The 23,768-nt window shown below is 40.7% G+C and overlaps 1 protein-coding gene across 3 annotated transcripts; it reads right to left on the bottom strand.

Moving 5' to 3' along the window:
- Window positions 1-428: 428 nt before the first annotated feature.
- On the bottom strand, window positions 429-23,086 carry LOC141791644 (protein transport protein Sec24A-like). 3 transcript variants are annotated; one of them, XM_074672243.1, is made up of 24 exons: window positions 22,681-23,086; window positions 18,128-18,739; window positions 15,029-15,187; window positions 14,548-14,625; window positions 13,973-14,035; window positions 12,119-12,285; window positions 11,504-11,691; window positions 11,132-11,234; window positions 10,389-10,515; window positions 7,853-7,962; window positions 7,573-7,685; window positions 7,340-7,458; window positions 7,078-7,133; window positions 6,643-6,849; window positions 6,132-6,255; window positions 5,804-5,962; window positions 5,501-5,674; window positions 5,303-5,413; window positions 4,433-4,608; window positions 4,142-4,279; window positions 3,791-3,895; window positions 3,561-3,653; window positions 3,280-3,383; window positions 429-1,790 (listed from the first exon to the last, which is right to left on the bottom strand). In XM_074672243.1, the coding sequence occupies exons 1-24, from the start codon at window positions 22,739-22,741 to the stop codon at window positions 1,676-1,678; spliced, it is 3,462 nt and encodes a 1,153-aa protein (XP_074528344.1). In that variant the 5' UTR covers window positions 22,742-23,086; the 3' UTR covers window positions 429-1,675. The 3 variants fall into 3 exon arrangements, with proteins under 3 accessions (XP_074528344.1, XP_074528345.1, XP_074528347.1); XM_074672244.1 differs by having other exon boundaries at window positions 10,389-10,512; XM_074672246.1 differs by lacking the exon at window positions 14,548-14,625 and having other exon boundaries at window positions 22,681-23,085.
- Between the last annotated feature and the right edge of the window lie 682 nt (window positions 23,087-23,768).

Genomic DNA, 23,768 nt, shown 5'->3' with positions numbered 1-23,768 from the left:
GTTTAGTCAGTTAACAAGTGACTGGTGTTTTTCTTACACTGAAGCTTTTTTTTATAAAAACCATGCATTTGAATAAGAAACACACACAACATATGAAGTTATTGACTCGCTCTGAAGATAACCCCATTACCACTTTTTTTCCTGTCATGAAAACTCTACTGTGGTTTGGCATATCAAGATTGGACATTCTTCTTGGAGTTCATGGACGATATGTGAAGGGGACCAGCCCCATTCAAGGCTAGAGTCAAAGTCATTTAACTCAAGTCTCCACCTCTGTGACTGCATACAAAAACAGACTGCTCTCATTTTCAGCATTTTTTTATGAAAAAAAAAAACAATCTTGTGTATAAAGACTTAATCAAGTGTCTTTCTAAGTACATCTTTCTTTATATTTTACATAGATTACAAACTGTATGAAATCAACAAATTTAACTCTTCAATTTAAGCCCAGGCAGGAGAAAAATTGATTACAACTGTCCATACTCTGTTTTGAATTCTTTTTTTTTTTCGTTGAAAAAACACCTACTGTTCATCCACCAAAACACAAAACTACATTTAAAAAGTCCCAAACATTTTATTTTCTTAGCGTCATTTCACCTTTATGTTTCTACTAAAATCATCAGCATTTCTTCACCTTTATATAATGCAGTCTTTTCAATATACAAGTATCAATAAGCATGGTTAAAAGATCACAATGGCTTTGTTATGTCTGTTAAAGAATTTCCCATATCCTATTATATTAAAATATTTCATATATAGAGTCCGTATTTGAACAGAGGTTTAATAATAAAAAGTGAGTTCCCATACAAGGCAATTATAGAATTTAATCAGATTGGGAGTCTCATAAATTATTAATTATCATAAAGAAAAGAAAGGAAACGAACAAACAGAACAGGGACGTCATCAGAGGTGAATGAAAAGATGACAGTTTTAAAGGACAGATCAGACCAATGGAAACAACATCCTGCGGCCGAGACCGCACATTCAAGGCAGTGATGATGGCGAGGTCAATCCACCTTCAAACAACTTTAACATTTCTGCCTTTAACGTTAGAGTCTACGGATTTGTTCGACACACAGTTATAATGACTGAAAAATAAGGAGCACATGTTCTGTCCTTCAGGTATGACTTGAGAGTGTAGTTAGAGACCAGGTGTTCTGTGTACAAATACTCTTGGTGATACCCAATAACAGTCTTTGAGCACAAGCATACTAAACATCCTCATAGACCGAGTCTGAAGCCTACATACACACAGACATACGTTTGACTCCATTCAGTAAAGAGTATCTGAACGATACCTCAGTAAGATAGCATTGTTCTATGAGAATAAACACTGATTCATTCAATCATTGACAATATAATCATCATCATGATCATGGGGTCTTGTTTTTGTTTTCTTCTGATGATTGCTTCAGTGGGGTAAAAACACACAAGCATCAGAATGGTTTCTGTGATGCTGTCTTTCACTGTCCGTCACAGCGGTGAATTTGAGTGACACGTAGCATCAGTTCAGCTCAGACATGGTGCCCTGCTTGGTGAAGCAAGAGGCGTGCGTCTCCCACTTCTTTCATACAGAGACACACAAACATACATACAAACATACGTAGGTACAGACACACAAACCAATGCACGTCCACACTTCAGTGTCCCCTCATTCGTAAAGTTCCACTGAAGGTTATTTGGAGATTTGCTGTTGGAGGTGAAGCAGGAACTCGTAGTAGGACAGGGCCGACTCTGTTCGGTCCTCGATCATGTTCTGCATAAAGCTGGCTTTGCGTTGACTCTCATCCCTGAGAAAGATGAGTTAAAGAAGGAGTGAAAAAAGTGCAACAGACACCGGGTTGATTGCCAGTTAGAAAGTCGGACAAAAGAAAAACATAATTTTTTCTACATCTCATCAAACCAGTTATACGTTATAAATTTAAATTTTCATTACCTGTTCTCTACATTGAATATTTAACATTTCAGTATATTTGAGGTGTTTGTGTTTGAAATTGAGTAATGTTTGGCAGCAGGTGATGGTTGTTCTGATGTTCATACAGGCTGTGCTGTAGGCACCTGTCATAACAGTTTGAATAGGTAGGTGGGTGTTGGTATTACAAACCAAAGTGTACATCATGTCCCATAATAACGATATCATTTTTCACCTCTTTATCGTCGTCTTTGCATTTCGAGTGGGTCAGTACTTTGTATGGTTCATTTGTAGGTCATGGACACCAAACTGGTTTTGTCTTGAGTGATATTTTTACTGATTTGTCTCCTGTGTTTGTCCGGAGATCTGACATGTAACCATGGCCGCATTGTTTACATATGAGACCAGCCGTTAGCAGCTTGTAGCATGTCAACGCTAAATGGTGCAAGGCCTGATGTTTCCCACAAGGTGAGGAGAAGGAGGTGAGGATGACGTGCTGCTTTTCAGCTATGAGCTAAGAAGTGATGATATCAACCTGCCCTTCCATCCATCGTTATTGGAAACATAAGCTCCAGCTCCAATAAGATGGGCAAGCTAGCCGTGCTAACCCAGCAACAGGGGGAATACCAGAAGGCGGAGTAGCATCATACTATTCACAGGTATGGCTAACAGAGCAAACACCAGAACACATTGGATCAACTTCACCTGCTGTGAGCAGGCAGAAAAAAGGGGACAGTGACTGAGCAGACTGCTGAAGAAGCTCAGTCCTGGACCCTCTGGAGCCTTTTTGCACTATTAACTTTATTACTTTTGTTTTCTTGTATTACTGCTATGAATCTTGAATTTCTTCTTAGGGATAAATAAGTATATTCTATTCTATTCTCAGAATTCTATTCTCAGAATTCTATTCTTTTCTATGAAACATCTCTCAAAAACTCATACCACCACCAGTGGCCAAAAACTCAAAGCTCTTAATGATGCCAGCGCTTTGTAAAAGTAACAAAATAATTACTTTCCCTGGTAACTAATTAAGTTTATGAATGAGTAATTCAGTTACTCATTTGGTTATTTTTTTAGGAAAGTTAACAAACTATAAATTATAACTTTTTTAATGTAATTTGCCCAACACTAATTCTGAGACAAACAAAACTTCACGTGGTCTCAGTCCTTGTACATTGGTAAGTGTGACTAATTACTGCTGTAATTGTGATCCAGCTTCTCAGTTGTTACATGAGCTTTAAATCTATTCATCCAGACAATATTTTGTACGTTTTTAGCCAGCCATCTGTGTCTTCAAAGGTTTACTTAGTGGATAGTAAGGGAACAACAGATTTATGCTCTTATACAGGACGTAGTGTGTTGCCCACCTGATGATATGCAGGGAAGGGAAGAATGGTCTCTGATCCCTCAGCCAGCCAATGAAAGCTCTGGTTCTCTGAGACTCGGCAGTGTCCAGCTCCGGGAGCAGATACTAAGAGAGGTGAGAAAGAAAACCAGCTCGTTATTTTACACCTGAGGGAGGACTTAATGGACGTAATTATTATGCCATCCTGAGAGTTTTTAAAAGTCCTGGTGCAGATACAAAGTGAAGGGAAGCTGGAGGAGTGAAATCTGAGCTGTAGCTCATTAATTCACTGAGGCTTCATACCAGGTTATCAGGCACGGCAGCATAGCTGGGAACTCCCAGGACTTGTGTGAGGAAGGTGGGGTTGCAGTTTCGTCCGATCCATAAATACATCACCTTTTGGAAAGCAATAAGGAAGAATCATGTCTCTAACAACCTGTTACTCCTTCATTTTTCACAAGAGGGCATTGGGTTTGTATTTCTCAAAGCTTGTTAAAGAGCAGATATTTGTGCAAAGGATTAAAGTTTCATACTGTTCCAGCATCCATGAGGAAAGCAGCTTCCCTGCTGAGCTTCTCCACAGACAGCTGCAGCAGCCTCGGCTGAGGGATGGTTCGCTCGTTGATGTTCAAAGCTCCCTGAGGATGCAGGAAACAGAAGAAGAGAAGATTACACACTTAAATATTAAGACTCGGAATGAGAAACAAAACAAAACTATACATAAGTGTTTTACTTCAGCCCTCTAAAAGAAGACAAAAGAGAAAAAAGAAATCCAAGCTTTTTGAGCTTTATAAGTTGAATTTCTTTTCAAATGATTATCCCTGCATGCACAGAAATCTCTCCGTTGGTACGAAGCTGCTAAAGGTAAACTTTAACCTCCTTACCTCATCTGTCAGATCGTCGATACGGTACAGAGAAGGGTGGATCATCAGCATGGAGTAGGCCAGTGGCTGGTACTTCAGCTGACACATCGCAAACACGCGGTCATCGAGCCTGGTGCTGGTACCCGTCCTGAAGGCTTTCTATGGGGTTACACACCAACACCCAAAGCAGGTCAATAAAGATCATACGAATGCATGAAAAAGACATTTATGTGCCAGAAAAATGTCCCATAGTTTGATTATTGATGCTCTGGGTTGATATAACTAATGAATTGTGCGCTAAAACAGGATTACCTGTTTGAGCAGGGCGAGGATGTAGAGGGGGAAGAGTCTGAGGCAGGCAGGTGCCAGCAGACCGGGCTGCTGGATGGTCAGCACAGACTGTCGGTACGACGACAGCGAGTCAATGGAAGCATTAGTCATGGCGTCTCTGGCGTCACTCAAACTTGCTGTCACTGAGCGGTCCGTGGCTGCAGAGAGGGGGACATGTGCAGGAAAAGATGAGGAAGATGTTATCATGTATTATCTGCTGTTTTATCATGGATCAAATGATAAAACTTCATGAAGGGTTTAAAGAGATGTGTGGTTCTTCTGTTGTGTTACAACAATATCAGAAGCCCTATCTGCGCTTTGTTTTGAAGCAACTGAAATGTCAAAGTCTGTTCTCTGGATGAATCTGAGACGAGCAAAGACCGATCTGACTGCTCAGTATTCGATGGTTGCTTGGTAACCACAGCTGTCACCACTCATCTCCATCTGTCAGTGCTAATAACAGCAAAAGGGGAGAAAAGCTTGCAGTTATTTTGGATCTTTCCATTGAAAAGGAATCATTTCAGAGAGAGGGGTTAAGAAATCTGAGGTAGTTCCTCTGCACCTGATCTTTCTATACTTTTAGCAGCAATAATATTCAGCACTATTTTTTTTTTATTACACAAGAACTTAAGTTAGATCATTTGCAGGTTTGCCTCAAGTTGATAAAAGCAAATGATCCGACGAGCAATTCAATAATCACGAACCCCATCATATTCATACAGTTACTTAAATATTTACCCTTTGTTCCCCTGCAAGGTGATTTATCAAACCAACACTTGGATCTTCGTCTGAAAAACTGCTCTGGAAAGTCAGACCAGACTCTGTTTTTGAGCTCTTTTAAACCAAACATACCCATGCACGCCAGCAGTCCTGTGATGGCTTGAACGTCAGCCCCGGCAAAGATGTCTGACAGAGAATTCACCACAGGGAGACACAGAGTATGGACACGGATCCTTCTCTCTCCTGCAAGAGGAAATACAATCAATTAGTAAAAGAAGCTGAATTTGGCGTTAATGTTCAATATCCATGTGTTTGTTTTTGTGTGCGCACCTTTGCTGGATGTGTAAAGCAGCGCAGCCTGGAAGGAGACGACCTGCATGTCGTCTAAGTTTTCCTCGATGGACATCTGAACTGCAAAGCCGGCATCTGGGTTCACGTTGGGCAGGGACAGCAGATCTGTGGAGCGCACGAAGAAGTTTCCGTGGAACGTGTGGATGGAAAGACCTGCAGAGAGGCAGAGGGAGAGAAACCCAAAGCTTTGAAATTAAAAACAAAGAATGAATCCCTTTGCCATATTTTCCAATTTTTTTTTTTACATTTTGACCATAAAGTTTATCTTTAAAAGTGCTCAACCTTTAGTGCAGCGTATCCTCATGACAGCCTCAAAGCCAATCTTCCTCGTCAAGTATCTCTTCAGATCCTTCTGGAAACACTCCACCTGAGCAGGGTTGTGCTGGTGGTGGTACGAGGGGTAGTAGTAAATGCTTCCTGCTGAGTATCTGGATATGCAGCCTGGAAGATACATGAGAGAAAAGTTGAGGCAACAATGAGAGGCTGATAGGTTAACTTTCTTTTGTTTCATAATTAAAGTTTGTCAGGAAAAGAAGAAACTAAAATCTCAATTGTAAATTAATTTTAACTGTAAAAATCTAAAAGTGACGACCAGAAACTTTGGGCTCACCAAGAGATGCCAGGTCGCAGTACTGAGAGCTGAGGAGGAACAGATCAACCGCCACCTGCTGGCCAGAGCAGTCCAGAGCCAGCTTCTTGTAGAAATCTGTAGCTGGGGATAAGTGCTGGATGTCCTGAAAGGAAACCCACCAGATGGGAGCGTTAGCTAGAATCAGAATGTAGCAAAACTGCCACGCCGATATCAAATCAGGTACCTTCATCATGAAAACCCATGGATAAGTCAGAGTATTTTAACAAACACAGCACAGTTCTTAAAATCATGTTGTTAGTGCTTTTTAAAGAGAGGATTCTGATTTTCCTTGATTGCTTAAATGCACCAATTTGTTGCAGATGTGTGACCAGTGAAACCCTAAATGGAATATTTCATAACTGTTATTCTGTTGCTGACAAGTTCCATCTTGGCTTTAGAAAAAATAAAACGCATCAAAAATGTGCTGTAAACTCTTGTTTTCTGGCTGTATGATGCTTATGCCCATCAAACTCGTCCCCACAGCTCCAACCTTGGCAGATGCCCGCTGATTGGGGTCCTCTCTGGACTGGAGCGCCCCGACTCCGAGGTTAGGCAGCTGGGTCTGGAACACAGACATTCGCCCTCCAGTTGGCGACAGCAGCTTGAAGGCTGCTTGCAGAGCTGAACCCAGGGCAGACTGGGTCTCCATGGTCTTCTCGAATAAAGTTGGCAGGCTCTTTAGCAGATCTTGCACAAGCTGAAAAAAACAATGAACAAGTTTTGTTTTTGCAGAATAATTAGCCCCTGAAGAAAAAACAATGGTGTCACATTTCATGCTTCTTCTGTCTAAGCGGAAGTCAGAAATTTGTGGCTCTAAAGTTATAATGAGAAGAATTTAGTCAATTTCCCTCAAGTACTACAAAATCTAATCTTCAAATTCCAAAATGTTTTTGAGGTTTTGAACTTTTGTGTGGTAGTTTCTTACCTCTTTGCATTCATTGAGGTTTACTAGAAGGCTGTCTGGTGTTGGTAAAAAGATATCTGTGGGAGCACAATGAATCAAATAGACAAATATTACATTATTATGAGGATAATAAGACATTTTAAACTGCGGTAAAGTAACCATCTGACATTTGATTTCTCATGTATTCATCAGACCTGAGTGTCTGAAGCAGTAGTTTTACAGTAGCTGGTGTAAAGCTGCAGCAGTGCTGAGCGTGTGACCGTTGCCATGAGCTGTGCCTCACCTTCGATGTCAGACACGATGAGCATCTGCGGCTGGGAAAGTCCCTCCTGGAGGTTGTAGAAGTGGATGGTGCTGTCAAAGGTGATGAAGCCTACCTTTGTCCGCGAGTCCCCAGGAAGCCTGAGAGATACAGAGACAAGTTCAGATTTTTATTAGATGTTACATGACACAGAAAAGCAACAAATTAATCAATGAGCTTGTATTTTCAGCTGGCAAAATATTTGAAGAACATACGCGTTGATGTTGTCCAGCAGTGACTGACAGAACACATTCAGGTAGCCTGTCTCGACTGCATTGTGGGATACATCGAGAACGAAGAGGTAAACAGCCGGCTGCGGTGGCCTCAACTGGGCAGATAAGAGAAACAAAATCAACTCATGTAAAGGTCAGAGACTCACACGCACACAGAGAAATCTGCACAATTACACATTACGCTTGAATAATAAAGAAACTTAACGGAGATCAAACTAAAGATAATAGACAGTTCCAAATTCAATTACACTGATGAACCCACCATGTATTCTGAAGGAGCAATGAATTCAATGGTGGCGTTCTGGACTTCTGGTCTTTTGTGTGGCTCTCCGTATGATCTGCTGACAGGGTTGTACATAAACTCCTCTGGAACTACACAAAGAGACACACAACACATCATAGGTCAGTGTAATGAATAGTGCTCTGTGTACTTTCTGACTCAATTCACAGTCATGAGCGTTAATAGAAGGATAGGAGGAGGACTGTTACTGATGAAAAGACAAGAATGAACGCTCAAGTCGTCAGTCATAAGGATGAAAATAGGAGTGGCTTTGATGGATATTTGTAATTCATAAATTTATTTCCTTTTTAATTTTTAATCTCTAAGTAATCAGCTTGCTACACGATAGTATTAGAGATCACAAGCCTTATACAGTGGACAGTCCCTGCTTTGCACAGCCCACCTGTTTGAGCATGTCACAAATAAACGTCTTGAATCTTAACCAGCCCAAAACAACACGTCGCCCAGCTGTTTATCTCTACTCATTGGCTTCCAGTGGCAGCTCAAATCAAATTCAAAGCTCTTCTTCTAGCTTACAAAAAATTGACAAGATGGCTCCTGCCTACCTGAGGTCCCTCATCCAGGTCTATACTCCTTCACACCCACTACACTCTGCTTGTGAAAGACTCCTGGTGCTCCCAGCCCAGCATGGCTCCAAAACTCTAGCCAGATTTTTCTCCTCTGTTGTTCCCAAATGGTGGAATTAATTACCTAACTCTGTACCATCCACAGAGTCCCTTTCTGCTTTAAGAGAGGTCTGAAGACTCATCTGTTCGGGGAACACTTGTGCACATAGTCTGACCCTTCTTCTCTTTGTCCTCAGGGGTAGAATGAGTCAGAAGGTCTCAGACTCAGCTCTTGGTGAATTTTCAGCGCTAATTACTGAATGTTGTTGAAGGCTGAAGTATATTGATGCAGCAATTAATTGTGGTTTGTTGGCTAGATTATTCTAAATTATTAAAAAAAAAATCCTGCTTCTTCTGTCAAAATTCCTGCTTGTGTTGTACGTCACTTTGAACAAAAGCGTCTGCTAACTTAAACTATAAAACTGTAGAATCTTAGATATACAGATTGTACGGTTTTAGCTTGAAGGACAGTGGTGTCCCCACTCATAGCCAAAGTGTTGAAAAACACACACTAAAAGTGCCCTCCTAGTTGCCATAAACCACTAAAGTGCCCTCTCGGAAAGCAAAAACGCATGCTACATTGTCCTTTTGGGGGCCAAAATGTGTGCTCAAGTGCCCTCCTTATTGCCAAAAAACCACTAAACTGCACGCTTGGCTGGTTAATACATGATAAACATGTCTAAAGTGCCTGAAAACACACAGACTTTAATGCCCTCTTCAGTTGTGTGAACGTGATGTATGCCACTGCTGGAGGAAATGTTGGCGATCAGATGTAAATACGAACACAGGAATGATTGTTTTTTGAATTTGTCTTAATCTAGATAGTATTTCATGAAATTAATCTATGAGATTTTAACAATCCTCTTCTTTAGAGTCGATCCATTTCCTCACATTTCCTCCGGTGTAAAACTGCACTGGTGCAGCACCTAAGCGTGGATAGGACACACTCTTCACTGAGACACTCGCAGACCATCTCCAGTGTTCTTTCATCGCTCCTCCCCTCCACCTGAGAGGGGTCTAGCTGTAGACCTCCCCTCTCAGACCATGTCCACATGTAGCTGGGTATTTATATTTTTATACATTTACGCCTTTCTTCCACACAAAACCCCAGTTTCATGTCACTAAAAATGACGTTTTCTGAAAACTCTGGCCAAAGTGAGATTTCTAAAACTGGTTTCGTGTGGAGGCAGAGAGACAGTTTTTGGTTGTCAAACGTCACAGCTGAATAGTAGGGGTTCATCCTGATTGGACGAGAAAAACACTACCCATTATGGGTGCGGCATGCTTCGAGACGCACTCACAGGCAAATCTGCCCGCTGTGTATGAACAAAAGTATTTTCAAAAAACGAATGAGGGGGGGATATTTGTTTTTGAAAACACCCGGCTAGGTGTGTACAAGGCCTCAGCTGCTTCGTGGCTCCTCCACTGTGAGTCAGAGCCACCTTCATCGTGGAACGGACGTGACGTAATTCAAATCCCTGTAGTTGTCTGATAGGCTCCCCCTTTTACAGTTAAAACAACAGTGAACGTAAACATGGGGGTTGTGACAGGATTGTAGCACAAATTAAACAATTGTCTCTCTCGAGGAAACGAAAACGTCGCTGGCAGCAGCGACGAGCACAAGAGAGCAAGTGTTGCATCTTTACGGAGAAGGCGCGCACGTGTTTGAGTGTCCCACAGTGGGGCACAACTTCCCGGTGCATAAGGAAATAGGAGGCAAATGTGATGATATACAAATGTAAATTAGATAAATAAAACAAAGCTATATCATCTTTTAAGTAAAAAAAAACAGGGTATAACCTGATTAATGAGGGAGGTAATCTTTGTTTTGAAATGTTCTACTATCATGACGTATTTCCCTCTGACAGCTGGACTGTCTTGCTCTTTCTTACCATCGTTGACCCGGTAGCACAGGTTACACTTCCACCTCCTCTGGTCCAGGAAGGAGACGAATGGGTTGATGTATGTTCTGCACGATCGACACCTGACGATGGTGCTGGATGTCACCACAGGAAGCTGCTGCAAGGAGAACCACAGAACAAAACATCCACTGTGTGAGAGGTGCCTCCAGGCTCGAGCGAACTCATTTTCTACTTTGCAGCCACTGGGCTTTCAATAAAGACATTCTTGTTGCTGTCCAAGTTGTGCAATGTCTGTGTCCTCAATTAACACGGGGGGGAAAGTGAATTTGTTCTGACAAGTTTTGCCAAGAGGCCTATTTAGCCAAATACTATTCTGAGGCATTTGGGGGATTCTTGGTGTTAAATCCTAATTCTCATTTGTGGTGTTCTTTATCTGAGGGACATAATTATCAGAAAGATGCTGTCGAATATTTCTTTATTAATCCAGGAAACACAGTCATACTAGCACGATACAAACATGGAAAATGCTTAAATACTTCAATCATCTCTCACACTAATGCAACTATTTATGTGACATTATATTTTATCCCACTATCCAAATAAATTTGTTTTCTCTAAGGGAAATATTTAGATATGTTTACAAAGTTCCTCTGTTTTTTTTCCTTAACCCAAGAAAGCATTTTTAATGTGTGTGACCCATAAAAAACACAAGGTTAGCAGAGAACTGGGAGGAAATTTAAGTGAGTGTAAATGTTCTTTATGTGTACTGTTACCGAGAGGTCTTTGAATGGGTGTAGCAGCAGGCCCAGAGGCATCTTGGCTTTATTGAGCAGAGACTGGGTCTGAGGGATGCTGGTTAGCGTGCAACGAAAAACTCTGAGAAGAAAAAAGCACAGAGGTTTTTGGTGAAATAAGTGAAACTGTCTCACTATTTGCAAAACTGGGGACCAAACCACAGCTAACAATTTGTTCTGCACTGAAAGCAATCAGTCAAATTTCAGTGCAGTGCATTTAAAACGTATTTGTCATGAAACTATCAAGTTTAGTTCTGAAAAAGGCAGAAAATAACCATTTGATTGATATCCATTATGAGGTTTGTTTCACTAACTGATGTTATTTTAAGAAAAGGGTAGGTCATGGCTTACTCTGGGTTGCAGTTTATTTTCTGCAGGTCTTGTGGAAGGCAGGGTGTTGGGGCCGGGATGGGGCCAGGTGGCAGCAGGTTCCTCTCCTGCAGCAGGTTGACCACTCTCAGGGCTTCTGGGGTGCTGGACTGGAGGCTCATGGCCGCCAGGGACGGGCTCAGCTGGGCCGGCCCAGGGCCAACGGGTGGCTGAGATCACAGAAAACAACCAGTGACTAAAATTTTCAGTTTGGACGTCCATGATTTGATGCACTGGTGCAGCCTGGTTTGATATTAATCACTTTTTCGAGTCAAATGATTATGAGGGTTTAATATTTTCTACTTAATTACCCATCATGCAGCTGAAGCACACCTTTAATAAAAGTGGATATGATAGGAAAGTGAGACAATGGTAACGTGTGCTCTTTAACAAACATGCAGAATCTAACTGTTTACACAACTCTCCATATAGCTTAGACAGACAGGAGAGTTCAGCATGTAAACCTGGTGAAAAGCAAATATGCATGACCTAACAAGTAGAGCACACTGTTCCCTCACCGTCCACCAACAGAAAACAAACATGTAGCGCAAAATGCTTTAAAACAACTCAGCAGCACGTCTGGGACGTCCTTCTTACCTGCTGGTATGGCTGAGGTGCTTGAGTGTAAGGCTGTGTGGCGGCCTGCAGAGCAGGATGCATGGGGGGTGTGGCATTGTGGGGGGTCGGTGTGTTCTGGTACCCAGGGGGGAGAGACGGGTAGTGGCCCAAGTGCCGACCAGGCGGTCCAGGCTGGGGTGGGCCAGCTGTGAGAGAAGAAGAACAGGCTCAAGTATTGTGTATCAGATTTTTACAGATTACATGGAGCAAATCAAAAACAACGTCCTGATTCATCTCTCGAGAATTTAAACTTCCTTGTTTGGTAGAGCTGTGCCTCAGGCCCCTAAACATGATGTTATCCTTTAAACAAGTTTTAGATATGTAGGTCAACTTCAGGGGATAAACAGTCCCCAATTTCTTCAAACAGCTTCGTATTCAAGTAAGAGCGGATATCACTTCTAGGGAGGGCTATTTTAAGCCACATATAACTCATACATACACAAGCATGGCAGTGTGTAACTTTCTATTCACTATACATGTTGCCCTTTCATGAATTTTTATAATCGTGAGGGCATCAATGAATCTGTGTTAGTGGGACTTGTCAGTTAATTGAACTCATTCACTGGAGTTTTCTGATACAGAAATCATAAAATATACAAAAACTTTTCCTTTTAAAGGTCCAATATTATGCAAAAATCACTTTATTAAGTCTTTTAGTGAAATTTGTGGGTCTTTGGCTTTCCTCCCAGCCCACAAAATGTGATATTTAGTGACAAAACCTGTTCTTAGTAGTGCTTGTGAATGTAAAATCCTGACCTAAGATGAGCTGTTTGGAATTTGCTGACGTCAGTGATTCCCTTTTTTGACCAATCAGGAGCAAGTCTGACCTTTGTTTTTGGCTGTAAACAGCCACATAGTTCCATGCTCAAGCTTCCCATCTCAGAAGAAGACAAGACTAAGTGGCTAGAGTTCATTTATCAAGGAAATGTGCCAGCTACACTCAGTAAAACTGTGCATGTGTGTGCTAGTCACTTCACGGCCGACTGCTTTTCCAACTTTGGACAGTACAACAGAGGGCTAGCGAAAAGACTGGTCCTGAATCCAGGCGCATTACCAACCATCCACCAACAAACCTGGGACCCTGGAAATGTGAGTATTTTAAATGCTGTGTGCTGTGGAGCAGATGTAAGAGCTTTACCTCAGTGTCCCCCCTGTCTCTGTGTTAGCTTCAGGATGCTAACTTTAGCTGCGGTTAGCCTGTTGTTTTAGCCTGTAATGTTATGGCAAACAAGCTTTGCTGTTTTCTAAACACTGTGCATTTGGAGCTCATGGCACCGCTTTCAGTGACGTGGAAGAGCGGGGCGGTATAAGCGGGGCTCATTTACATATGAAGGCCACGCCCACTAAACCAGAGCGTTCTGAACAGAGGGGCTATGAGAGCCTGGAAACAATGCTGCTGTGCTTGATTTATTGGCTGTTTGGACCAAAACATGTTACTACCACTTCATGAAGACATCAATGATTCACATTAAACTGCAGAAAAGGAGCATAATATGGGACCTTTGAGCTATAAAAACTTGTTTGATTCTCATGATACAACACAACAAACAGCCATTAGATGACTCTGTTGACACTTTTTCTCTGTGATACTGTATTCTAGGTAATCAGTGAAGAAACTAACAGGTCATTTTCACTTTATACAACAATGGTTTTATTAAACAAGGAGTTTGTTTCTGACTGACTGTGAATAAAAAGGTGAAAAAAGGGACAAAGTTTAGAGAATGATTCCTGAAAACGTAACCAGAAGTTGTTATGAAAGCATTTCTGTGAAGCTAGACTGTGCTTCGTGGTTACAGTGGAAAGAATCTGACATGTGGCAGAAAATGATCTTACCCATTTTGTTGTCAACGTGATTGTAGCTGTTTGGTGCTTGTGGGCCATTGCCAGCCATAGTTCCTGTTTTAAAGGAAACACACATATGATGTGAATACTCTAAGACAGGTTCAGCTTTTGGTCCGCAGGCGACAGATATGAATTGGTTGGAGCTACAGAAAGAGATGTACACAACGAACCACTGAGCAAAACAAAAGTACTAATGATGACGTGGATGATGGTGACGTGGATGTTGAATTCCTAAGACATATTTGAGGTTATATCACATATGATGGGGAGGGATGACAGAGAGCAGGAAGTTCAGAGCTAACAACAAGAGGGAATGTCTTCACAGGGATGCACTGACTCTGAAGAAAACTTAACTTAAGAAGCACTAAAGAAGAAGTACATACAATATTCCAGATTGAAGGGTGGATTTATAAATTTACAAATTTACAAATTTAAAGTCTGCTAGTTCTTGAGGGTTTGATTTTAATTCATGGAATAAAAGACTCAGTGCATCCCTGGAAACGATGAACAGCACAGTACAGACAGGACTAACAATATCTAACAGCTACTGGCAGTTTGGGCCACACCTGGACATTCAATATCTCCCTCCTGGTTGTCGGGCTCAGTGGGGGAGAGGGTGCTGTTAACAGCCCCCCCACACTGAGCTGGCATGAGGGGGAAACATTGGAAGGTGATCAGTACATATCTGGCTTATTTAAACAGACACAGATTTAAAAACCCAGAGTGAAGCATTAGCTCTATGTAAATTTCACAGTAAACCACATTATATTTGCCTTCTATGTTGGAAAACTGTTGTGTTACACTAACTTTGACCTCTGACAACCTTCAAACCTGGTCAAAATAAATCACTGTCTAATCAAGTTAGAAGGTTGTCGTAAGAAAGAATTTGTTTGTTGTGTTGATTTAAAGTTTTGGAAAATAAATCACAGATGAAAATGAGGCAATGATAATAAAAGCATTTAGATTTGACACACATTTGTGGACAGAAGCCAGCGTGAGTAAAAAGCTCAAAATCTTCAAGTCAGAGATTAAAACAAACAAACTAACCATCTGGAGGAGGAGGTGTGGCGTTTGCCATGGGGGGTCCAGTGGGAGGTGGAGCAGGTTTCATGGTTGGTGGTGGGCCTGTAGGTGGGGGACCATAGGGGGCTCTGTTTGGTTGGTATGTGTGGGGAGCCATTGGATTCATGGGTGGCGGCGCGGTGCCTGATTTAAAACAAATAAAAATAAAGGGAAAAATTGACACATTTAACTGTTAATATAAAAGAATCTCAAACAAATCAGCAAAAATCAGCCAACCTAAACCTTCACTTCCAATGACACCAGAAACTACATCAACATTACTGCCTGTGAAACAAGACCTGTCGGCGGTATTAGCACATATAATGTAGAAGAGAAATGAAGTAACGCTGATGGGTAACATTATAAGCTCTAAGTAGAGGTGACAACAGCTGATGGCACTATGAAACCACGGCAAGCTAATGTCAGGGCATGGACATGTCAACCTCCAAGGACAGGCTAACCAAAGTGGAAACACTGATTAAACTGGGAATTATGTTCACTTTGGTGTTAGAAATAAAGGTAAAAATATCCCTTTTGTTTAGAGAGGCTATTGCCAATAAGGTTTGGATTTCAAAAGTTGCACGAGCGCACAAGTTCTTATTATACAAAAATGAAATAGTAAGCTTTATGTAGGCACAAGCTGAAACAATCTTTCTTTCTCTAAAATATTTGAGGTTGTGTTCAGCCACCTCAACAGGGTTTTATGTGGTGTAATTCTGGCTACATTAACCCTGCCTCCAACCCCTGATGCAAGCAGTTCCTCCTACTAGCCCAGGAAGGAGCTAGCGCTACTCTAACTCTGAGCTAGCCTTTGTAGCTCAAGAGTAGGAGTAAAACTGAGCACAAATTAAAAAGACACAGAATTTTCTATCTTCAGTGAGGAATCTAAGATTTAAAGAACACAAGAAACATTTTCAGCCAGATTTCTTCAACATATTTTTATGTCTGGTGATGAAATGTGTAAGTTTTAGTTTTTAAAAGTGGTGGGACTTGATTAAAAAATTAATTGAATTAATTATGCCATTTGTGATTAATTAATCATAATTAATCAGATTTTAATTACATCAATATTCAACATCAGAAACAACACTTTTCAATTCAAACAGATTTTGGTAGAAGACTAAATCATTGAATATTCTCATACGCAAGTTTAAACAGCAAAATCCTGTTTATTTTGTTCAGAAGATGTTTTTTTGAGGACACTACTTTCAAGTACATTCATCAGCCGTTATGTGGTAAATAGTGCTGTCAGGAGATTAAAAAAATAATCTTTTTATTTACAGGATTTGTAACTAATTGATCTAATTAATCACATTTTAATCTTATATCTGCTTAAGGTCCAAGACAAAGAATTTGAATTCAAAGGCATTACAAAATCATAGTGCATGACTAATGAGTGAATGAATGTATTTGAATGAATACACGAAAAAGAGATGATTTGTAAATCTTTTTTTTTCAACTGAACAATATCAATTAAAATGTCCGTGTTCCCTGCCATTGACATTTGATTACTGTTTACTGCGCCTATAGAAGTAAATTATATTTTTCAGCGGAGGGAGGCGGGGTCTGGTGGAGCTTCTCAATCAAAATCCTGCTCGTAAACTACTGTGGGTGACAGTGGAGCCCTCTTTAGACGAGAGCTCAGCATGGATATGGGGAGCAATGTGAGATGACAGAGACACAGCAATACGCTGACAGTCAGAAAAGTTCAGGCAGCTCACGCTCCAACTGAGGATGTGTTGCTGTAGCTCAGAGAGAAAGAGCGCCGCCATCGTGAGAAAAGACGACGGAGATCATGGAGAGGAGGGAAGGATGGAGTGCCCGAGATGAACACGATCAAAAAAGTTTGTTTTGTCTGTTTTTTTGGACCAAAAATAGGAAGAGAGACATGAAAGAAGAGAGTCCACACTTCTTAAGTAACTTTGGTGTTCACATAGTCATAGAAAACAAGATTATTTGGGTCTTTAAAGATCATTCAAGATGCTCTGAAAATTGCAGGTAGCTAATGAGTTAATCTTGCGTTGATTTTTATAACGCGTTAGTGTGCAGTGTAATTAAATAATCTAATTAACCTGTTAAAGTCACAGCCCTAGTTTTTAAGTTTTAGAGTTGCTTGTAACAGGAGAGACATTTGGAAAAACATCAAATGTCAACAGGGTTCACATCTCAAAAAAGATCTCATAACTCCTCTTGATTAACTGCTGCTTTCACTGTCAGCATTGTGCTCGGGAGATAGGAGTTGATGTTGCTGCTAGGGGAAAGGTCAGCTTGATCAGGCTGACTCTTCTTGGGGCTGTGTGTGTGGATAGCGATTTTTCAAGCAAATCTGATCATAAGCTTGAAAGACGTACTGGTAACATAGTGATCATGTGACCTCTGATTTTCTGCAGATGTGTGGCCACTTTCAGAGAAAAGGTTGGTTTACAAAATGCCATGACAAATCACTCAGACACTCTAGTCAAAGCTTATATAACTAACTTTTATAATACTCTTATAAGGTTCTCAACAGACAATGTCAAGCGACAATGAAGCCACAAATTTTCAGATGACACCCCTTAACTCCTCAAAGGGAGCAAAAAATCAAAATCTCCCAGATACAAGGGAGGTTAAGTATTTAGCTCTCTATTATGAAACAACCAGGAGGTTGAAAAGAAATCAGTTTTGATTATACAACTTTTTCCAGAAACTGTTTTTAACCTGATCAAAATGCCACGTCACATTCCGACTTAAGAATCACATCAGATACAATAAAGATGTTATTTGAACTTTGAACAATTTCATAGTGAATAAGCCTCTGTGCCAGGGAGGAGGCCAGAGGTAGTCACCAGCCAACACGCTCAGAGTAGAGGCAGAGGGCAACGTCCAGCTCCAACATATCAGTGTTTAGATATGCATATCTACAGAACACGCCGGCGTAAGATGACAATGACGAGGTGAAGAGACAGGGCAAAGTTATTTTGTTTTGTAGAAGTTATTAAAGGGAACAGTGGAGGTATTATGCATTTGCTTAATACATTCCAGTGATTAAGTGATAGGGGATAAGGAGCTGGTAAAATCAGCCTCGTGGAGCTCTTGTGGTCTTACCTGACTGGGTGTACCCATGTAGAGATGTAGGGGGCATCCCAGGGCCAGGCTGGGTGGTACTGTGAGACACGTGAGCCGGTGGTGCCGAGCTGTAAGCTGCTGATGACACTGGCGGTGGTGGTGCTGTCGAGCTTGCAGCAGAGCTCACGTGATTTGCTGGAAGGCCGCGAGGAGGTGTGTTCATGGAGGCAGGCGGCCCCATCGGTGGGGGAGCTGTGTTGTACTGCCATGTTGGAGTCATGGACTGCGGCTGCTGAGGGGTTTGGTAGTAGCTACTAGATGACACAGGAGGGGGGGGAGGTGTGGCCTGTGCAGGGGGCAGCCTTGGACCAGGGCTTGGGCTGGCAGACTGGGGAGGAGTATGGGATGGGAGACCTGCCATTGGAGGTCTGGTTAACAGTGGCTGGCCTGGGGGAGCTGGGTAGGAAGTGGGTGGTAGGCCAGACTGGTAAGAGCTGACCGGTGGGATAGGTTGGTACGGCCCAGTGGGATAGAGTCCAGGGCCAGCGGGTGCTGGAGCTTTGGCCTGCATTGGATTGTAGGTGGGTTGGTGAGTCATGCCATAGTTGACTCCAGGCAGCTGCTGCAGGGCGACTGGATTCTGTGATGGACCTGATGGAGACAGAACGCAAAGGAAAATAAACAGGCATGTTTGAGATCCAACAGGTCCATGTTTGTTTAGTGATAACATGTTGCTTTAAACAGCGACCTAAAATACAGCCATCAAACATGCACTTTCAGACAAACACTGCACTTGTTTAACGCTTGAAAAATGACATTTTTCAGTTCTCCTGTCTGAGAACAGGGGAGCTGCAGCTCTCTAAGTTACTGTCCTGCCTAGGCCTGTCAAGATAATCAATAAATCAATTAACCGAACGATAAATATAAACATTGCCGGTAAGTTTGCCAGCCTCCATAAACTGACACGTGCATGAATGTTTGTTTTCCTCCTCTCTTTCCACCAAAGAGGCTGAATGAGAAGATGGCTCACTACATCTATCTTTCCTAACATCGGGGTGCAAAGTTTCTATAGCGGAATTAGCAGATTTATAGCCGAGTGAGCATCTGTCAAAAAATGCGATCTTTGGGGTGAAGACGGGGCTGCTCGCGCGTACACACGGAGAGAGCTGAAGGGAGCATCCTGAGGGGTAAGGAGGAAACACACACTAATATGAGTGATGGCACGAAAGATACGGTTCTTAAGCCGCCTGCCACAATCCCAGTGTGGGAATATTTTGTTTTTTATCAGAATGAACAAAGTGTGAGCTCATAAACACCAACGAGCTGATATGTCGCATTTGTTTGAAAATAGTGGCGACGAAGAAGAAGAAGGGGAGGTGCAGCGGAGCCTTGTTTTTTGACAATCCGCTCTTACTGAGGCTTTTGGTCTGCAAAGTAAATAGAAATAAAAGCGCCAAATGGTGGGCGCTCAAAGACAGCTACATTGCCAAAGAAATGCAGCCCTTCAATACAGTTGAAAGCCAGAAACGTTAAAAATGTTTGACAGACAGTACGAATTGACTGGGACAAAGGACATGTTACAAACAATTCAGGAACTGTATAAACTCCCTTTTATTTAGGCTATAGTTTTTATAGTTTTTTTTGTTTTTTTGGAGTTTCATTTTTTCTTTAGAGACAGGGTCTATGTTTTATTGTTTTTGATTAGTATTAAATATTTTCATTGAGATGTATTTTTTTTCTAAAAGAGAGTCCATTTCATTTTCATTGTATTTTTTTTTTCTTTTTTGTTTGTCAAATTTATTATATTTTTTGTTCAATTTATTTTATTTAAAAGATCCTGACCTTTTAATTAGAGTTAAATACGCTTAAGAAATTAAAGTTTCTTGCTTTTGATATGGTGTACTCACTTTAGTATCCCATTTATCATAATTACATCAATGAAAAAATGAAAAAAAAAAAATCAAAATAATATTGACAATAATATCGTTTATCGGCAATAATATTTTGGAAAATTATCGCCTTGCAAAATTTGTTATCATGACAGGCCTAGCCCTGCCATGCTTGACCAGTTAAAATAGCAGAAGGTTTAAAAACTAAGCAGCCCAGCTAATAACTTCACAAATGGTTGAAGTAAGCAATGTTATAGTTTTCTTGTCTAAAAGACACTTTCACTTGAGATTTAGCTGTTGGGTTCAAATCTGAATCACAGTTCAAAGAATTAAATGAAAAACAGATGGCACAGTATTTGTAGTGATAACAGGGAGTGAAAACCACTCAGATCCCCCAAATGACCAATGAGCTAACAGCCTAGGGTCTAATCTCTTTACCTGGATCTAATTGACCATAGTCTGCTCTGAGGGATGATGAGTGCGGGGCGCTGAGCAAAGTCTGAGCTCACTGAACAGTTGTTTTTAAACACAACAAACTCTTTTATACTATCTGAAATTCTCTTTCTGTGTAATGTGCAAATCTGAGACTAAAATGTGGGTCTATTTTGTCTCAAGTGCCTGAGAACAAAATGCTGCAAAGATCCATGGCGCTATAACAAATTATTAATGCAAGACTTTCTTTTTTTTAAAAAAAAAAAAGGAGGGACCAACAGATGTCATATCCTTTCCTCCCAGGCAGTAGGGAAAAGAAGAAAAACAAATGTGGTCAGAATGGCAATTCATATCAATAAGCTTAATAACAACTACTATGCTTTAACAACCTTAAATGATAAAAAAAAATCAGCAGATTCACTTACTACTATCCACTTAGCCTTTTACTACCTAACTGGAAGTAGAGCCAAGTCAGCAGAGCAAGAAGGGATTAGAAAACAACTCTTCTGAATGAGCAAAGATAAATGAAGGAACATAATCCACTTCAAATCTCCTTCCTTCCTGTGAGCCGGTCTGTTTAAGAACTAGAGCTTATACCTAGTCAGTTACAGCTACTTTCCAATCACAAAGACTCTCTTGATAAGTCATAAATCAACCCAGAGTTTCTTTAAATGTTAGAAAAGAAAACATCTGATTCAAGGGAGTGAATCTGCTGAAATAATTGAATAAAAGTCAATTTCATCGCTGCAGTGATTTAGTACAGCACCAGTTTGAGATACGTTCAAGATCATGAGAATTAGTAAATGTATCAATACCTTGACATATATAACTAACTTTACAGCTGATCACTCCAGTTTGAGTGTGTGAGCTTTCTGAAAGGAAGTGACATAATGCAATTATTACCAGGGATCCTCATAATTTTAATCCTGTTCAGTCGGTTAAGCTGTTCAGGGAAAACTAATTTAACCTGACAAGTGAGTATTTGGTAGATGCCTAAAGACAATTTGATGACTGTAGTCTTGTATGGATTCATGGTAACTAAAAGTTGCTGTTATTATTTCTTATTGTTTGTACATCATTGCAACTTTACTCACTAGGTTAAAGCATTGTGCACTAGCGAAATGAAATGAAAATTTCTATCATTGCACAAAATTCTCATTTAATATCCTTAAGAACTTAAACAATGCCCAATATAACTGGCTGAAAAGGCATCATTTCCAGCTTTAGTGGCATGCTCTTAAAGTTTGTTTCTATAATCAATAGCACATTGTTTTGGAATTGATAAGAACCCAAAGAGCAGAGCTACAGAAACATCTAGTGGCATATTGAATCAAACAAATTAACGTTACAGGACTGGAAAATTATGTTATTTTCACAAATGTGTTGATCACTGCAATCACAGAAGTAATATCCCTTCAAGCTGTTGTTGCGTTATCTCCACAGTGCTTGAGATGTCCCTCACAAGCATCGTCAAAAAGTCCTGAAGGCTGCACACAATCACACTATTGTCATCTCTGACCTACTGTGTTCGAATTGTTTTCTTTACCATTCACGGAAACATGATGGAAATGTCAGTTATCTTCAACTCAAGACTTACACTAAACAACTGTCACAGCCTGTGCTGAGAAAGCTCTGCAGTGTGAGGTCTGGATCATTCCCAATGTGCCACATGTACAGTAAAACGATGAACGAAAACATGCCTTGAGCATTTTAGCCTTCTGAAAAACAGTACTGTATTATAGTGATTCAAGTACAAAACACACAGAAGAGATTATTCACGATTAACAGAAATGCATATGAAGGATCCCGTTAATTGACAAGTCAGAGCTTGGTTGGTGTTTTAATTTAAAGGGAAGGTTGTAGTTAACTGAGAATAATGGGGGAATTAAGTGCTTTATTACTATTGCGGTTACACTTGGTATGATCAGGGACAATCCCTTTTAACTTACTATCGTGTTACTCACCTGTTGGTCTGCCAACTCGACAAACCAAACCAAATCAAACAAATATGACTAACAAAACAGGTCAATAGTGTCAACATATCGGTAGGATAACAACTGATCTTATCATATTCAGACAGCGAGTAAGGGAAAAGATTAACCGTAGTAACGCTCCCTGACAGCTGAGTCTTGCTCCTTTAAGTTACAGCGTTGACGTTACCAAGACAGCTAGTTGGCTAATAGTTAGCAAATAGCCAAAGAACCAATATGTTGCTAATGTTAGCAGTGTGTTTCCAACCAGTAAGCTTACATATTTTTCGACACTACTTACCATTCGCATATGCCTGTCCTGTCCCCGTCCCATTCTGAGAGTTGAACCCCGCCGTTGACATCTTGAAACAGACACCAGAATCTAATTTAAAGGTGCTTGGTTGGCGAATAGCTAGCTGCGTCTTTAGCTAGCCGACTAGCTCGCAGTCCCGGGGTAAGGTTTAAACCTGAGGCTCTGACGATGTGGCGTTTGGTCAAATCGGCGTCGATAGACACGTTGCCCGATGTCTTCACAAAGTTATCTAGATTCCCTGATGGTGATCACAGGGCCATGGCTTCTACCGAAACCCCGTCAACTACCTGCGGGTGAGTAACGATAGGCCTTGTCAGAGGAATCGTGTGAAACACTTCTCCTCTTTCACCGGAAGTTGGGATCACCCAGCAGGATCAACGTCAAAATCGTCGGGCATGCGCAGTGTGTACACGTGGCATTTCCTTTGGTGCTCTCAATTCATCGTTGTACTGGAAACAAGAGTAGAAAACTGTCTGTAGCTAAGAGAAGAAATTTCAATTATTTAGACTGCATGTGTCAACCACATTGAATCAACATTTTAAAATATTACAAGGAACAAGTTCATATCTAAGGAAGAAATGAGGAATTAGTCATCTCATTTTAATCTCAAATTGTCTTAATCTTATATGATTTATAGAATAGAATAGAATAGAATAGAATAGAATAGAATAGAATAGAATAGAATAGAATTGAATTGAATAGAATAGTCTTTATTGGTTGCAACCAATAATAAAATAGAAATAATAATTAAAACTGAAGATGAGATCTTAAAAACTAGAGCTTTGAAAAAATAGAAATAGTTAACTATGTACTCAATGACAGAATAATAGCAAAAAATAAACCATAAATACTGATATTATTTAAAAATAACTGTATTTTTTAAAAGTTTCAGGGCATTAAGGTGTGTTGTGAAGTCTTATTGCATATGGGAGGATTGACCTCCTGTAGGTAGCGCTTTAACATGCAAGGTGGGTGCATCAGTCTGCTGCTGAAGAAGCTGCTTAAAGCCCCTACAGGCTCATGAGTGAGAGGAATTGTCCATAATGAACATAATGAACATAATAATGAACGCAAGA

This window comes from Halichoeres trimaculatus, unplaced genomic scaffold (assembly GCF_033239565.1).
Source record: "Halichoeres trimaculatus isolate MK-OKI-2021-1 unplaced genomic scaffold, fHalTri1.1 fHalTri1_scaffold_6, whole genome shotgun sequence".
NCBI classification, from domain to species: domain Eukaryota; kingdom Metazoa; phylum Chordata; class Actinopteri; order Labriformes; family Labridae; genus Halichoeres; species Halichoeres trimaculatus.
This window is presented reverse-complemented; position numbering and strand designations above follow the sequence as displayed.

What these genes read in the sequence shown, in the direction of transcription:
- LOC141791644 (XM_074672243.1), bottom strand. Translation starts at nt 22,741, where the DNA reads ATGTCAACGGCGGGGTTCAACTCTCAGAATGGGACGGGGACAGGACAG. An exon ending in GGGAGATATTGAATGTCCAG is followed by an intron (nt 14,036 to 14,547) that starts GTGTGGCCCAAA and finishes CCTTTAAAACAG; the next exon opens with GAACTATGGCTGGCAATGGC. An exon ending in CACCTCAGCCATACCAGCAG is followed by an intron (nt 11,692 to 12,118) that starts GTAAGAAGGACG and finishes CTGTGATCTCAG; the next exon opens with CCACCCGTTGGCCCTGGGCC.